The sequence below is a fragment of the Camelus ferus genome, chromosome 4 (genome assembly GCF_009834535.1).
Source record: "Camelus ferus isolate YT-003-E chromosome 4, BCGSAC_Cfer_1.0, whole genome shotgun sequence".
Lineage (NCBI taxonomy): Eukaryota > Metazoa > Chordata > Mammalia > Artiodactyla > Camelidae > Camelus > Camelus ferus.
Window position 1 is genome coordinate 15,719,994 of NC_045699.1, and position 17,595 is coordinate 15,737,588.

The 17,595-nt window shown below is 38.7% G+C and overlaps 1 protein-coding gene across 9 annotated transcripts in view; it reads left to right on the plus strand.

The window, feature by feature from the left end:
* ELAVL2 (ELAV like RNA binding protein 2) overlaps window positions 1–17,378 on the plus strand; it is a 151,313-nt gene extending 133,935 nt beyond the window's left edge. For 7 of the 9 annotated variants that reach the window (XM_014565072.2, XM_032477583.1, XM_032477585.1 and 4 more), the window contains 4 exons: window positions 3,150–3,303; window positions 6,556–6,781; window positions 13,959–13,997; window positions 14,602–17,378. In XM_014565072.2, the coding sequence (XP_014420558.1) occupies window positions 3,150–3,303; window positions 6,556–6,781; window positions 13,959–13,997; window positions 14,602–14,932 (750 nt within the window). In that variant the 3' untranslated portion in view covers window positions 14,933–17,378. The remainder of the gene's footprint in view (window positions 1–3,149; window positions 3,304–6,555; window positions 6,782–13,958; window positions 13,998–14,601) is intronic. The other 2 variants (XM_014565073.2, XM_032477584.1) reach the window with 1 other exon arrangement.
* The last annotated feature ends 217 nt before the right edge of the window (window positions 17,379–17,595 follow it).

Here is a 17,595-nt window from a genome sequence, read left to right on the forward strand (position 1 = left end):
AAATGTACCCAGGATTTGTTATAAGTAGGTATGGTAAGACATGCAGACACATAAATGATTGTTATGAAGGAGGAAGTTTATATTTATAGATCTGTAGAAACAGGAGACGCGGCATACCACGCAGGGCCACGTGAGGAAGCACCAGGATGGTCAGGAGGCAGAGGGGAGAGGGCAGAGCATGGCTCAGAGCCTTTATTGGGGTCCTAGTGGAAAGGAAAGGGCAAGGTAGGGTAGGTACACTAGGTCATTTTAACATTGGATAGTGTGAATAATGTTGGAGGGATCTGGGCTGTAGGGTGGTCAGTGATTGTCTGGTACCTGGCCTTAAGCTGATTTAGAGCAGGAGGAATATTGGTTTGGTGTGAGAGTTTGATAAAGGAGACAAGGGGTGGCCTCTGGATTGGCTGGTGTGTATTTCAAAGGTATGTTCACTGGGGAGTCATTTACTGCCCTGGGAGGGGCAGTCTCTCCAGGATCAAGGCTCTAAATGCCAGAGCATTGAGAATACAGAAAATAAGATGTAGTCCATACTGGTTGGAAATTAAAGCAGCCGTGTGAACTGAAGACTGGACATGGAAGGGGGAGAAAAATGCAGATAACATAACTGACCCAAGTATGTTTTCAAAGCTTTTACATAAGCACTAAGTATAAAACCGGTTTCCTAAATATATTTTAGGATAACTTTTAAAACACTCCACCCACACTCCTCTGAAATGCACAAAGCAGTGAATGTCACTGCATGAGTAAATTATTCTGGAAAACAGTAATGGACTCAGGTTACTCTCAACTTTAATCGTCTGGGTCTTTGTCTACACTCTCAGGTGCGTGTAGAGCTGAGTATTTATAGTGTAGTCACCTCTGACTTTTTAGGCTCTGTGCTAATAGCATTTTATGTGGATTAGAGATTATTTTATTACTCCTATTAACCATACAAAGAAGGCACAATTACGTAGTAATAGAAGAAAGAATTTGCCTTAAGTTCGAGTCCTTAATGAATGAAACCTAGTTGTGAGCCCAAGCACATTGGTTAGAGAAGTGTCACCTTTCACTCCTGTTACCCTGCCTCATGCCATGCTTGAGCGCGTGTTGAGGATGCCTGCTTCATCGGTCTTGGAAGTTATCGATGCTTCCCCTGTTGGGCACGGGAAGGGGCTCTTCACAAAGGGAACACTTCAGTCACATGGTCTGGAGCAGACTACCAGCTGACTTGCTGAGAGATCCCTGCCACTGAAATAAAGCCTTGAAGTCCTAGATTCTAACAGAGTCTGAGTGGTCAGATTTTTAGCTTACCCAGATAATTGAGGATTGTACTTGAGAAAATAAATCGGTTATTTGTGTATTCACATCACTGAATGTATGTGTAATTCATTTGCTTTGTTTTTATTATTTTATAGCGGTCCCGAGACTAGATTCTATTTGAATTATTTTGATCGCTTGGAATTTTCCTTAATTTCTTAATTTTCACTTGCATTTAAGTTCCCCAATCTTCATTGCTTTTGAGTATTTAAGCATAAAGAAAAAAAGAGTAGTATGTGATTAGTGAACTATCTTCTCTTCACCACTATTCCCAATTCCTTGAATCTGTAGTGCAGGATGGTGCTAGTGTGACTTCCAAATAGAGCTTTTGGAACAAATGTATTTACACTTGTTAATGAGCAAACTTGTGGAATAAATGATAAAGAGTATTAAATGTTAACACCATGGGGTAAGGGTGAAAGACAGCAAGACCTTTATAAAAACCTGTCTTCTTTTTTTTTTTTTTCCTTTCTGGAAAGCAAAAATAAAAATAAAAAATAAAAAGTGGTAACACAGAGAACTATGGACAAAATTGAAAATATGGAGAAAATATTTGGTGTTTCTACCAAATACCAAAAACTGTTTAAATTCAGCAGGCATTTTTTCATTTGTGTTTGCAGTAAGCAGTGGGCCAGGATTGGGGGGGATACTGATGGATACAGCGAACAGGCAGAAGTTACTCCGTGCTGATATCCCAGCAAATTAGGCTCACTGGCCAGAGCTAGACCCTCTGGCCATTTTTTTTGAGTGATCCTGTAGATGGAATATATTGTGAAGTTTCTGTCCTTGTAGTCGGTTCTTCCAGAAGAGCTTACCACTAAACCAAAGGGAATGTAGTGAGGAATAGTGCATGAGACTCAGGGCTGTCTAAAAATTGTCAGAGATGGGTTGTTAAAGGCAAAGAGCTGTCCATTAACAATTTGGGCAAGACTGAGATGACTTGATGAACCATCCCTTGAATGCCATGCCCCTTGTAAGCTGTTGTGGACCCACGGGATCAGTGGGTTACCAGAGTGGCTTTACTCAGCAAATGTTCTAGCATGCAGGATATACAAGGTACTGACTGTATGGTGGTGAGAGTGACAGATACAGCTCCTTCCCTCCTGGAGTGTCTGTAAAGAATGTTGATGATAAATACAAGCAGACTTACTTTATCTTTACGTCCTTGTACAGTTTTGGACACGCTATCTCAAAGATGGGAAGCTTTTTTAAAGGGTACGAAAAACAACAGGGAAAGTCAATAAAGGAGCCTAAGACCTTTTGAAAATGAAGATTAAAGAGATTTGTGGACAACAAGACAGTAGGCAGGGGATAATGGGAGATGTAGTTCATTCATACTTAAACTTCTGGGAATTTAAGGATGATAGATAGCTATTTTGGAATAAATCAAAAGAGTATGCTTAAAATGATTTCTTTTAGTAACTTTGTACCACCACCCCCACAGATGGGAGAGGCGCAAAAACAGGTCACACAAACATGTCAGATGAATTTAGAATCCTTAAGCTTCGTCGTTCGGTTGAGCTTAAATCCCTAGTTTAGGGGGGGTCGGCCTCCTTGAGGGCGGTTTATTACTGTGAGTAGTACTCTGCTGTGGGCACCAGTGGTTTCTTTTGAATACTTTAACAAACCTGGGAGTAAATACTCTCTTCTCTCTGCCCAAGGGAATGGCATTTCCCGTTTGTTGAGAATTTCTCCAGAAATGAGTAAAACAGTTAAAATTAATGCTGGGCTTGGTTCAGCTTCAGTGTTTGTTGTATGCTCCTTAGGGAAAAGCTCCTACCCAGCTTAAGCTTTCTTGAGTTTCTGAAGGGAGGTGACTGAGTACGCACGTATGTTTCATTTCCCTTTTCCAGGTTTCCTATGCCCGCCCAAGCTCCGCTTCTATCAGAGATGCAAATTTGTATGTCAGTGGACTTCCGAAAACAATGACCCAGAAGGAGTTGGAACAACTTTTTTCACAATATGGACGCATAATTACTTCTCGTATTCTTGTTGACCAGGTCACTGGTAAGTAGGCAGCTGCTCTGGACAATCTTTTACCCTTTCTGATTGGCGGATTGTGAAATATTCTGCCTCCCCATACCGCAGTCTTGCCTCTAGAACACATCACAGGCATACGTGGGCCAAAAAATGCAGTTTTCTGCTGGAATCGTTCATAAATATGCATGAATGAGAATAGATTGTGGAGTGCAGTGAGTGAGCCTGAGTCACTTTCTCCTTGAAGGTGCAGGCTCAGAACCTGTTTCATGGCTTATAATAAATCTACCAATACTACTATATACAAGTTATTATACGTAATTATTACAAATTAATGATCGTCGTTTCAAAGCTGCTGCATAAAAAAGATCTCCAGCCTCCTTATAAACTACTAATAAACAATCTTATATTTGTAAAAGGTGTAGTTCAGTGCAGCTAGTTCTCCAGGGGAGAGTTATACCACATTTACACTAGTAATTGCTGTTAAGGCTGTTTTCCAGGTCCATGCTGTGTTATATAGGCATGTGTAAGAGTTTGAAATTTTGAATGTTAAAAATGTATTTTATGCTTAATGTAACTTTTAACCAAACTAATAAGTTTATTAAAAATTTTGTTTATAAGAGAGCTGTTCTGCTAAAGCTTTTAGTTAATCACATCTGTATTGCTAGTTTTTCTTTACAGATTTAAAAAATAAACTACAAGCATATTTTTCTATTATAAAAACAATATTTACTCTTTTTAAGACTTACTGGAAATAGGGAAAACCGGTAAGGAGGTGGAAAAAAAAATCACCTGCTGTGTCATATACTCAAGCAGTCACATGAAGATTTTGTGGGACTTAAAAAAATTTTTTTTTAAAAGGAAATAGGTTTTCCTCTTTTCTGTGTGTTTCTCTCTCCCCTGTTTCCAGAGTAAAAGAGAACTCACCCTGTTCTCTTCCTCTGTCTTTTTCCTTCTTTCTCTCTCTTACATAATGATAGTACTAATGAAGATACATTGTGCATTGCTGTATATGATTTTTTTAAGAAAGCAATGGACCACAGAATAAAATCAGGCCAAGTTACTAATTCTTCAAGTGAAAATCAGTTTAGTTGATCTGAATTTGATCAGAAGCAGCCTATGTTCTCTGCCTCTGTGCTGTTAATTAGTCTCTTATAGGATCTAAACACTGTACTTCTGAGGTCTGAGTAAAGAAAAATGTCTACCATCATTCACATGCTTAGAACGGCCTATGGGTCTCACTGTGTGGAGAAAGCTTAGTCCAGTGAGGGTATATAAAAATGTGATCTCTTCTTCCTAGCTGCATTTCATAATTCTCATTCATTCTATCACAATGTGTTGCATCACACAGACTGCTAATGGGGTCAAATAGAAATCCAGGCCTAGCAATCCAGATATATTTGTGTAGAGCAACCAAAAAGACCTTTTATTTTGTTATTATTTGTGCTTTTTAATTCTTCTACTCTCAGTGAGGACTTGAATCAAAAGTAAATTTCACCTGTGATGCAGAAAGCCCCTCTCCTATCTGCAGGTCCATCCTGAGTACGTAGGCTGACAGGTGGACTTGTCTCGCCACCTCCTGGTTTAGTCAGAGGTTCTCAAGTGAGGTTCTGCGCCCGCAGCATCAGCATCCTCCTGGACCCTTGTTAGAAATGCACATTTTGCCCCCCCCCCCCAAACCTAATGAATAACCTCTCAGTGTGCATTTTACCATCTGTTTGGATCTGCTCAGTTTTGAGTACCATAACTTTAGACAACTTATCCTTTATAGAGACCATTCCCTTTCCTGTCTAATGCTTTCCTTGTGCATGAAAAAGTGAAGTCCTAGGGGTTGTTAAATCTCAGCAGGAGCTAATAGATAATTAAAAGGATAGATTGGCTGTCATTTCACTGTTTCATCTTTATACTTATTGCTTTCAACATGAAATTACCCATTTTACCTTAAATGAAAAATCCTACAATTTTGTTATTCAGCCATCAGGTGGTAATAATGTGCAGCAGATAGAATTTAAATAGGAAAGGTAAAGTGATAGGGGCTGTCTGAGATAAGTGTTTATGGGAAAAAAATGCCCAATCTACCTTGGAATAAAATTCTAAGCCATTCAACTTACATGGTACTAATTGTAAAGCCAGTAGACCTTCATTCTTTAATTTTAAAGTTCCTGTAAATCATGATGGTCTGTTGCATTTTCTCAGCCTATCTTTCTTAATGACCTCTCATTCTTTTCTACTTCAGTGACATACTCTGAATCATCTGGGCTTTTCTAGCTAGTGGTCCCAAGCTGGGAGTGCTAGTACCAGTTTGCTTGCCAAGAAAAATCTCCCTGCAACTGCTTATCTCATGATGGCCAGCTATGGCCACCCCAAATAGCCTGTTAAACTAATTAAATGGAATGAGTTGGGTTTCCCGCTACTGTTTCTCAAAAGCTGGACAGGTATTTGGCCATCCTTCTACTTTCCCGTTCTTGTCTCTCAAAGTAGGGAGAGCGTGAGCCAGAGAATGGCATTCCGCTGTCAGAAGCAATGCTGCCAAGGAAAGAAAGCTTTGTAGCTTTACTTCTGTCTTATTTATTTTTAAACTCCAGGTCCTCTTTTACCTCTTCTTTTTTCTGCATATATCATTTCTCTAATAAAGAGCAGCCAGTTAAAAGCAGTAGGGGAGCTTCAGGGAACCAGAAAAGGCCTTTTCAGGCATTTTTCTTAAAAGATCGGTATCCTATACAATGTTATTAAGTAGAATTTTATTATTTAAAAATTTAGCTGAAATTTATCTCTGCTGCTGTGCTGCATGTATTTTTAGCATAGCTTTAGCATTTTTAGCAAATGCCTAGGTCTGTTTTTGTTGCAAGAAAAGGAGCTGCTGTGCTCTTTGTTCTGAACTGCTTGTCCAGTAGCATAATTGGAAGAACACAAGGCAGGTGTACTGTTGACATGAAAGAGTGTAAGTGTATGAGAGGGAGAGAAGAAGGTGGGGAAAGGAAACGTGCATATGCTTGTGTGCTTTCTTTTCTCCTTGGCTTATTGGTAGGCATGTGATAATGGACTTAATGCATTAATTTAATAAATTGAATGCATTTCATGCATTAAAAAAATGCAAAATTGTGTTGCTAGACTGAATTGCTACTAAGTTAAAGGTAAAACTTTCCTCCTCCTGTAATTTTGTGGCAGATGTTATATGTGGGTGAAAATATGTTCTTGAGAAGGAAAAATTAATGTATCCTTTCTTCTCTCCTGTCTCCTTCCACTCCCTCCTTCCCAAATCCTTACCCACATCTACCATAGGCATATCAAGGGGTGTAGGGTTTATTCGATTTGACAAGCGGATTGAGGCAGAAGAAGCTATCAAAGGCCTAAATGGCCAGAAACCTCCTGGTGCCACAGAGCCAATCACTGTAAAGTTTGCTAATAATCCAAGCCAAAAAACCAATCAGGCCATCCTTTCCCAGCTGTACCAGTCTCCAAACAGAAGGTATCCAGGACCACTAGCTCAGCAGGCACAGCGTTTTAGGTAAGTCTGGTCTGGTTCTTATGCCCAGCTACTCAACTCAGAACTGTCAGGTTCGCTGTCCAGTCCTTTTATTGACAGAATCTCTGGTTTTCTATAGTTGTTGTTGTTGTTTTTCTTTTTTTCTTATGGGCACAGAGAAAACCTACTTGGGAAATAGTGTCTTTTGCTATTATCCAAGGTGGGGTCAAAACAGTGATGACCTACAGGTGTGGTTTCAGCCGGGCGTAATCTGGCCCCTCTGGGGACATGGACAGTGTCTGGAGACATTTATGCTGGCATAACCGGGGTGTGGGTGCTGCTAGCGTCTAGTGGGTAGAGGCCAGGGATGCTGCTGATCATTCTGCAGCGCACAGTACAGCCTCCGACAACAGGCCCTCCGGCCCCAGCATCACTGGTGCCCAGGTTGGGAAACCCTGACCTGCAGAATGCTGGGGGCCTTCTTAGCTGTTTGCAGTGCTTCCAGTGTCCCCTTTTTGTTTTTTAGCTTGATGAGATTTTATTCTTGTGTTTCAATTTTCAGGTCAAGCTCTTTCAGTTACTTAGTTTTAGAATACGCGTACCACTAAGGATATGTAACTTACATGAATACATTAAGTATAAGTAAGTCTGTCTGCTCTTTTTCAGTTTTTATTTTTTATAGTTTAGGGATTGGAAGACCCCTGGAATGGCCCAGATAGTAAATATTTAAGGCTTTGTAGGCCATGGTCTCTGATGTACTTTTTTTTTCTTTTAAAACAACTCTTTAAAAATGTAAAAACCATTCTTAGCTCCAGGGCTGTAGAGGAACAGATGGCATTCTGGATTTGGCCTGTGGGTGGTAGTTCTCTAACCTCTGTGTAGTCCATAGAATGACCATGCATTTTTCGCCCAAAGAAAATGTATCTTACAGACAGGGATAAATAGTTCAATTTTTAAAGTTTGATTCTAATACTGGGGCAACATCCAGATCGAGTCATTTAGAAAAATCCCTAATCCGCATGTGAAGAGAACAGTGACTTCTACATGTTAAACAACAAAGAGACATAAACAGTTTTTATTTTCTGGAACATTTTTGATACCCTTTTTGGCCATATGTTACACTGTAGCATAATGCCTTGTAACCTCCAGGCTAGTATTTTTGTTGTTGTTGTTCTGTGTATTTTTTTTTTTTTAATCACAAGTTATATCAGTTTTATTTTCTTGCTGGGACAGAATAGTTAATTACTTAAAATTTAGCTTAATAAAGGGATATGTGTTCTCTAGCTTAAATCACAAGCTTTTTTCTTTTCAATTTGGATGTTTAGAGTGCTGGCAAGAGTGAAGATAAAATCAGTCTAGTATCTCCTTTTAACAAACTCAGTTATGTCACCTGAGGTATGAGAGAGAACTTTTCCATAAATACCATGTTCATTTCCTACTTGGGATGGCTTTTGCCTTGGCAGAAGAGGCTGTACTGTCAAAAGGCTCCATTTGGAACTGGATGACTCGGTACCCAGTTGACTGAGCCTTGTGTTCACTTTCTGCTTTAACTTTGCAAAGTTTAAAAGAAGTGTTCGCAGGAAGGAGACCCGGCCACCTTTGACTCTGGTGGCTAGTAGTGGTGACCGGGCTGGGGAAAGGGATGTGTGGGGCTGCTGCTGCTGGCTCTTGTGGAGAAAGAAATTTCACAAAGCCGTTTCTTGGCTCTGCCTGTAGGTTTCCTCTGTGGCATCTTAAGTGAGTAATGTTTTTTTGCAAATTTAGCACAGACATGCTTGAAGGAATTTTAGAGGTGTTTCCTAGGCAGCCTGTCTCGTTAACTTCAGAGCTCTTTGCGGCCCAGACAGTAATTTTTGAGCTTAGGTAGAGAATAGTTCTTTGAAATGTACCTATTGATTTTTAACACTGTGGAAGTACGAGATGTTTGATGTTAGTGGAAAGCTGTGTTAATTTGTTATTTTTGGTGTTTCCCAGTTTAAGCTCTGGTTTTTGTCTTATGGTAGTTATTAAGGAAAACAGCGCTCTTAGGATCAAGATTGGCTTCTGAGAAAGACTGGGCAGCAGGACTGAAATGACAGGGTCTTCAGGGGAATGCTCGTTTATTAAAATAGCATGTAAGTGACGCGGATATCAGGTTGCCAGTAGATACTGTATCTGCTGTCAACTTCATCCACTCCCCCTCTTCACATGCTGTGTGCTTTTTTTGAGGGGGATTGGGTAAAGCTGTACCGGGTATTCTTATGGTCAAGTCTGATATTTTTAAAAAATACCTTCTGCCCAGTCTATGCTTTTATCTTTCAGTTCTGTAGGTAATTAACTTTAGCAGTTCTTCCCTTCCTTGCCTCCTATAATAAGAAATTTTGGATAAAAGGAGTAAAAGTCATTTGTTGTGAGGGAAACTTGGTTTCAGAAAATGAAGATTTTCATTGTCCTTTTCAGAGTCTTCACTCTTGTTTCTGTCACCCCACTTTCCATTCCTCTCATAATCCAGCTTTAGATAATAAATGTTGAACACGTCTTTGAGCTCAGTGAGGGTGTTTGGTCTACACTGAGTGTTAGAAGAAATGGAGAGCCTTTATTCCTGGAGTTCAGGTTTAACCTGATGGGTGTTTGGTTGCTTTTCTTTAATGTTTTTGAAACTGAGCTGTCATTACGTTGATTTTTTTTGTTTTCCATTCTTCTGTTGAATTAAGGTTGAATCTTTCCTTTCATAAAAATACTTGAGTTAAGGACTGACTTGCTTTGTTGGTATTTTGCTCTTCCGTGAGTTCAGATCTAGATCATTACCTTGGTCTTTTGTCCCTAATATCTGTCCTAATGCTTTTAGCCTTGAGTTTTTCACCTTTCAGCAGGCACTTAGAATATTTCACACTGTGTGTTTTTTATGTTGTCATAGGACCTTGGGAGTGGAGAGAGATTGGTGAATACAAGTTATAAATATTAATAGTCAAGGATGCTTTTAATGTTTATGAAATGCATCCATATCTTTTAAGGTAAAAGAAAATTAAAATCCATGTAATAAAGGTTAAGTTTAAAAGTGGGCTTGTGAGGTTTATGACTCAGTCAACCCATATGAATAATTGGAAAGAGAATTATTTTAACATGAGCACTGCTAATCTAATATGCTCATCTAATTGACTACAGTTTTCAGAATCAGACTAGCCTTATTTATTTGGATGGATAGTGTAATTCAAGCCCCTTAAGTATATTCTTGGGACGTGGTATGTGAATTAAGCTTAAAGCCAAATTTTTTTAATCTCTCTTCTTGAGGAGCAGCCTTAATTTTATTAAAGATGATCTAGTCTAATGGCCTGTGTGCCTGCGTCCATAAGCCTTTATGCATTTTTAAAGGAGCCTTTTAGATCAGCACTTGAATTTCACTTAAGACACGTGCTGGTTGCACTATCACAGTTTCCTTTTAGAAGAAACTGGTATCAATCCTTCTGAATAATTTTTTTCTCTCTTAGAGGACAGATGATACCATCGAATTGGATAAGGGCATGAGTGGATGATCTTGGTCAAAGCAGATCTTGGCTGGTGCTTTGGAGAAGTTTTGAGAACCATTATTTGTAGAGTTCAGAGTTTTTATTTTCTTATCCACTAATAATCTCTCTTTATATTTTTATTTCTGACTTTGACTTTAGGTTTCCCCCTTTACCCATCCGTGGGCCCTCATTGTCAGCCAAATTTCTTGGAAACTAAGCATATACCTTCTTTTTATTCTTTATTGATAAACATCTAGCTTTGAAGTGGGAATATGTTTCTATTCAAAATACTGTCTAGTTATAATCTGAAACTAGGCATACAGTCATAAATTATATGCACATAGGCTTGTGCTATTATGTTCATTAATTCGTAAGCCCTAATCAAACATAGAAAATAAAAATAAGAAATAAACGGCTTATCAGTGTCTTCCTAATTACCATGCTAACTAGATTCATATTTTATTTACATAATATAGTAGTAAGTGATACGCCTTTAAAACAAGATTTATAAAATTACGATCTTGATAATTTGGAATTTCTTATGTGACGTCATGTGAGACATGTTCCATGATTTCGTGTCTAAGCTCAAGTGTAGCTTGTACTAGGAGTAGGAGAAATAATCAGCTCTCCCTTTTCTTACATGCTTGGGCTTCCCTGACTGGTACCATCCTCACTCTGATGATGGTAATTTCTTACTTGTTTGCAGGAATCTTGTAAACTATTTCTTCTTTGAGGGTTATTTTAATTAAAGCTAGGTTTCTCAGTCTAATCCTTGAAATCCAGTTAACATGTTGTTTGTAAAGTGGATCACGTCCACACTGAAGAACAGGTGAGAATGTCACTGTCCCTTTGAGGATTTCTCAGTCTTCCCTCAGGAAAATATGTGGGACCGAGTATAAGGGTATTGGGTGCGGTGTATTTGATTCAGTATGAGTAAAGAATACTTTATTTTTAAATTGAAGAATATTTTTAATGGGCACTTCAATATTTATTTGCCACACTGTTATACATCATTATCCCCCACCCCCCCGCCACGCACGCGCTCCCCTCAGGTCATTCTGGAGGCTACTAACTTGGTCTCCATTAAAAATTTGCTTCCATCTTTAAATGACCACATATAAAATAAGGCTGTCCTTGAGCTCTGGACAGACCTAGAGAAGATGGATAGTTCTAGAGAGTAGATGTGGTCCTTGTGTCTGAGCTAACTGCCCAGTTTACAGTTTTCCAGCTTCTATGAGACTTGGGGTGCATGGTTCCCCACTGCGGAGTGCACTCTCTTCTCCCAGCTCCTGTGTGTGTGTGGCACGGAGAGCAGGAAAAGTGCTAGGCCCTGCTGTGTGCAGACAGGGTTGTTCGGCATTGCCTATGTTCTGTTTCTTAGGAGCCATGTTCCTCCCAGCTCTCTTATTGATGGGGGAGAAGAAGGAAGGGGAAGAGGGAGAGGCAGAGGCAGATAATTTGGATTAAATTCCAAAGAACTGGGTGTTTTTCTCAGATGGGTATTGAGTGAAGAAATCAGTGGTCAGGATCATGGTACCATGCAGGATTTTACATGTAGGGCAAACAGTGAGGCCCATTGAGAGGGTCTTCAGAGATCCTAGTATAAAAGTCCTAGGCCTCCTTCCTGAAGCATCCTGGGATGGGGAGTGACAAATGAGATGTATTTTCCTTCACACATGTAATTCCCACTTCTGGGGCAGTTTGTTTCCACCCTGCCTTGAAAAAGCTGAAAACGTGCTTAGGAGATTGTATCTCTGGACTTCAGGTTGGTATCCTAAGCTGGTAGTGACAGAGTACGTCTAGTTAATGGGCAGAGATGTTGCAGCTGTATTTTAAGTGAATGTATATGGTGTCTCTGCATCTGGGCCTTTCAGTATTTTGGAAGGAGACCTCAGTATGCTCTTCTATTCTATGGGTGTCATACTCCAAATGCATTCTGTATTGACCATTCCAGCAATTTCATCTGTATCAGATTACTTTGTGGTTGGTGATACCCACTTGTTTGCATCCTTACTTCTGTTATCTGGGGCCTTTATTTTGGAGTATAAAGGCATGGCATCTTTGACCATACTCATCACTTCTGCACAAAACAAAACCCTCCCACCCATGTGCTTTTCCCACACATGTGCCCTTCACTTCTGTGTGCAAACAGGCTCCCCAACCAGCCCGCCTGATAGTTCTTACTCTCCATTAACTAGTTATGGATAATGCTAGTAACCTCATTGCTTTTATTCAGTCAGCAGATAGTTACTGTAAACCTTCAGTGATCCAGGCCGTGCTCCATGCTTAAGTGTTTCAATGAATAATGAACTTGTCCCTGCTTCCCAGAGGCTAGAGGGACATGACGGACAGATGCAGATGAAGATCCTTTGTCATTGTGATTCGTTCTTTTCTTTATTTTTTTGAATACTTAGTATTACATCAGCTCAGTTCTCTTCTTCCATTTTTACTAAACACACAAAATACCCAGAGGTGATTGGGAATTGGAATGTGTGAAGATTCTTTTTCCATTTCTGAAAGACCAGAAGCAGATTATTTTTTCTTTTTTCTTTTTCTTTTTTTAAATAAAACTAAAAGGAGTTGCTTTCTCGTGTTGTGCTCTGGCCTCACTTGAGGCCGCAGGTTAGAAAATAAAGTTGAAACATTCTTCAAACTTAACCTTTCTTAGGTGTTGAAAGAAAGAAAAAATGGTTCCTCCCTGACCCAGGATCCTGGGTGGAGACTGTTGAACATTGTTGCAGTTGAGGTTATAGGGCAATGAACTAAGTTGTGCCTACCTCCTCTGTACACATGTAGTAAATTGGTACGCATCGCGGAAATTTGGAACATCAGAATGGTCTCTGAAATTGATAAAATGAAAAGAATCAAGCACTATAGAATTAGTTTAACTTTTGAAATAGGGAAGGGGTAGAGTTTTAAAGACTGCTCACCCACCCCCATCTACTTTCTTTTAAGAATTTTAAGAGAAGCTCAGGTTGTTTGCTTTGTTTCTATCTAGCTGGCTTCTTACACCTCGAGGAAGGCGACATCTCTTGTAGCACAGGCACAGTAGGCATCAGGCTCTGGGTCAGAACTCCTGGCTTTGTCGCTCGGCGAGTCTGCCGTCTGACTTTCTACGGACCTTCGCTGAGTACATTAAGAAATGGGAGGTTCAGCTGTGAAGTTCAGTTTAACTGTAATAACACCACTTTGATTCTAAGAAATGAAAGTCCTTCATATTTGGGAGGTTGAAGGGAAATTTACGGAATTCTTTGTAAGAGTTTGAATATTGGTGCCATCATTTAATAACCTCTTGGTTTTGAACAAGTCCCTTAATCTGTGTGCCTTCGTATACCCAGGAACCATTAGTTACAGAAATTAAAAGCAGTGTAAAGAACATGTAGGTGTATGTGGAGTGCTTAGAACTTAACTTGTTGGCAAAAGGTGAGAACCCAAATGTCAAGCTATTCCAGAGCCTCCGCATTGCCTCTCTGAGTGGTTTCCTCAGATGACCACCAGCATTTTCCCTGCACGCACTGACCCCTGTAGTGATAAACTGTATCCATTGGAAGAGCTAGTGTCTTACTGGAAGTGGGTGCTCATTCACTCAGGAATGTAAAAAGACTCTGTTTTGAGACTTCACATACAATTAATATCTAAAAATCCCCTTGGAAGATGGCAGTAATGAGCCCAGCTTTCTTGAACATCAAGGGGAAAAATTAAAAACTGAAGTTTGCTAAATGTGTGTTTTGCAGGTTGGACAATCTGCTCAATATGGCTTATGGAGTAAAGAGGTAATGATAGAGGTTCATGATACGCGTAATCCCTTCCCATAATTAAGTTTCTTTGATTTGGGGAGTGACACCCTTCATAAGTTTGTGTTGGGTTTTCTTTTGCATGTACAACTGAATGAAAAGCTGCTTTTTGAAGCACGGTTGACTTCAAGGAACATTTTTATACCACTGGATGCCACCTGGTCTTTAGAAACCCCATTGTTTGTTTTATATTGCATTGCGACGTTACAGCATGTTTCCGTATGTGTTGGTCCCTCTTGCCCCTGATCCTGCTCAATTCATGAAGCCTGTTCTAAATATATTTCTTTGGTATTGTGGATAGTATTATTTCAGTACAGCATTTAATGGCCATTTCATAACGTGTTAATACCTTGATAATACAGCATGCCACTGCCAGCCACACAGACTTTGGTTGAAACCTCAAATAGTTGTACGTATGTGTTGTGGGGAAGGGATTTACTGAAACTCTGGGGATGGGAAAGGGGAAAAGAATAAATCCATTGCTGTAACCAACCTCTGTTTCTATTGTGTGGTGTGTGTGTGTGTGTGTGTGTGTGTGTGTGTGTGTGTGTGTGTGTGTGTGTGTGTTTCCTATTTTGTTTAGTAGGTTTTCTCCAATGACCATTGATGGAATGACCAGTTTGGCTGGAATTAATATCCCTGGGCACCCAGGAACAGGGTGGTGTATTTTTGTGTACAACCTGGCTCCTGACGCAGATGAGAGTATCCTGTGGCAAATGTTTGGGCCTTTTGGAGCTGTCACCAACGTGAAGGTCATCCGTGACTTTAACACCAATAAATGCAAAGGTTTTGGATTTGTGACTATGACAAACTATGATGAGGCCGCCATGGCGATAGCTAGCCTCAATGGATACCGTCTGGGGGACAGAGTACTGCAGGTCTCCTTTAAGACAAACAAAACGCACAAAGCCTAATGAGCTCTTGTCCTCAGTCCATTTATATATGAAAACTATACAACAAAGGCAAGTTAAGAGAAACTTTATACATTAGTAAATGTCTTTGTAAGTCAGTGTTGAGATGGGGATAAAACGACTACTTAGCATCCTAAGAAATATGTGAGATTTTTTATTGCTAGTATTTGAATTAAAACTTCTTAAATATCTTTTATGTTTGAATATGGACAAGAGGTACAGGGTTTTTACCTGTCACATTGCATTCTATTGCCTTCTTTGAAGAAGGTGGACCTTTTAAAGTGTTTCAGCTAAGGGAAGACATTTCTTTTCTTTTTACATAACTGCCTTGAACCTGTGAGTAAATATTAAGGCTTTGTGTTGTATTTCTTCAGTTGGTTGTGTCTTTTTTTTTTCCCCCTTTTTTTCTTTTTCTGATTAGCTTTGTGTTTGGTTTACATTTAAAGCATTGCTGTTATGTCTAAGAAAAGTATTTTGAAGTTTACATTTTTATTTATGAAGTTAAAAACAGTATTTATTTTGTAATTATGATTTGGGTTGGGGAAGGGGGGGGCTACATTATAAACGCTTATTGTAAGAATACTGGAGAACTTTTCGTAAAGCAGTACCTTGCCAAAGAGATAAGAGCCTCTTTGATGTGGGTTTAAAAAAAGCATCTATTTTTATAAAAAAGAAAATTTGGAGAAACTTTTTACTGGTCCTGGAACAAATATTTTGACTTGAATACTTTGAGAAATCTCTTCATATGACACCTAGTGAGCTTTTAAAATTTACCAGGAAATTTGCAGCGGTTGGAAAATTTAGAAAGATTTATGATGTAGAAAATACTTTTGAGATCTTTGTATGAAAGGAGTAGAATCATTGGGGGAAACTGCTGGTTTCGTTTTTGTAATCACCAGTGGAGCGTCTGATCATCCTGGTTATTATGTGATAGGTGGCTCACATTGATTTGTGATTTTGAAACAAATAAAAAAAATTTACAAAAGAATATATAAGAGCAGGCAAGAAATTTAAATTACCAAGAGATGGGGGAAAAAAAAATCTGTTCTTCCTAAAGAAATCCCTTCAGATAGAGCTCATGGTGTTTAGTGATGTACTTGCAGTATTGTTTAAAGAATTGTTTTGTCTTAAGGAAAAAAGATGTTGCACATGATTTGTACTGCAGCAAATCAGCAAAAGTGATCTGAGTTGGATATATTTGAAGGTATTTTGAAAGTTATGTTCAAGGCTAACACCTGAGCTTTGTGTAATGTAAATAAGACCTTGTGTTTATGAACCTTTCAGCTAATTTGATTTTTTTTTTCCCTTACATGCCAAGTGATGTTCAGGTTTTGAATGTTTTTGTATCAGTTTTTTCCTTTGTAAATGGCATTAACATTGTTACTTGAGGTCTTGCTTAATCACTTTTGTTGTCCTGAGGACTTGAATTTACAGTGCATCAGATTTGTTGCTAATTTTGTCTGTAGATAGTCTAGCTTCAGCTGTTTATGGTGATGCTACATTTTCGTTTATAAATATGTTTGTGGTAAAAAAAAAATGAGTATAACCATAGGTTTTGAACAAATTTCCTTACATTTTTCATACAAAAATCATAAATATCTGTATGCTATTGAAATTTAACTTTGTATGATGCTTAAACCACTATTTGGGGAAATAATAAAATAAGTCTTTACCATGTATGAAAGAAATTTTAAAAAATACAAAATATTTTCTGATTAGCATCTAGCTTATAATAAATTTTCAAAAAAGCTGAAGGCAAAAATGCCTTCATCAGGATGCACTGAGAACTATATAGTTACGTCCTGCTTTTTGTATAAACTGAGATGCTCACATGCTTCCCCTTAGAACAGGCAATGTGCTATGCATAACATAGTTGTACATTATCTTTGCGGTTGCGTTGAGTTTTATTTTTTATTATTTAAAATTGTAGTTATAAAATCTTTCAGTATAGTACAGTACATATACTGTGAGGCGCGTGCTAAAGTGAATAAGCGAGTTTTCATGCTGACCCACTCAATGCTATTCAGAAATCAATTGGCTTAGCACTTTCTCATATCCTTAGGTGCATTTAGATGGTCAGAGTTAACCTGCGTTAAAAAAAAAAAAAAACTAAAAAACTAAATACATGTATATACTTTAAAAAAAAAAATAAGATTTCCCTCACGGGAAAACAGCAGCTACATGCTTCTTTCCTATACTATTGTAGCAAACCAAGGCATTGATGAGAGGGCATGCAAATTGTGCTTCACTTTACAGTGTTTATCAGAGCACTTAATAAAATGTAAGGCTGGTATTTATTTGAAGTTGTACAGTATGACTTAATTCACATCTGTTGGAATAGAAAATATATTCTGTTGAGTATTTAAGAGGCTGTACATGTTTTCTTTTGTGTTTGGATTCTTTGTACTTTTTCATGTTCAGTACATCAATAAACAAAGTTGAAGGGAAAGAACAGTGTGGTGAGTAGGTCTTTATACACACCTTGGGGGGCTCCTGTGTTCAGACTCATAAACTTGCTCTCTCGAGTTGAAAGAGGTTCCCTCAGAGCTTTAGTTGAAAGCGGTGTTATCTAAATAAGATTTCCAAAAGGCATGTTAATTGAAGTAGAATGTGCCAAAAAAAATGTTTTTTGAGTGAACACCTGATTAGCTAGCTTTCCAATATTA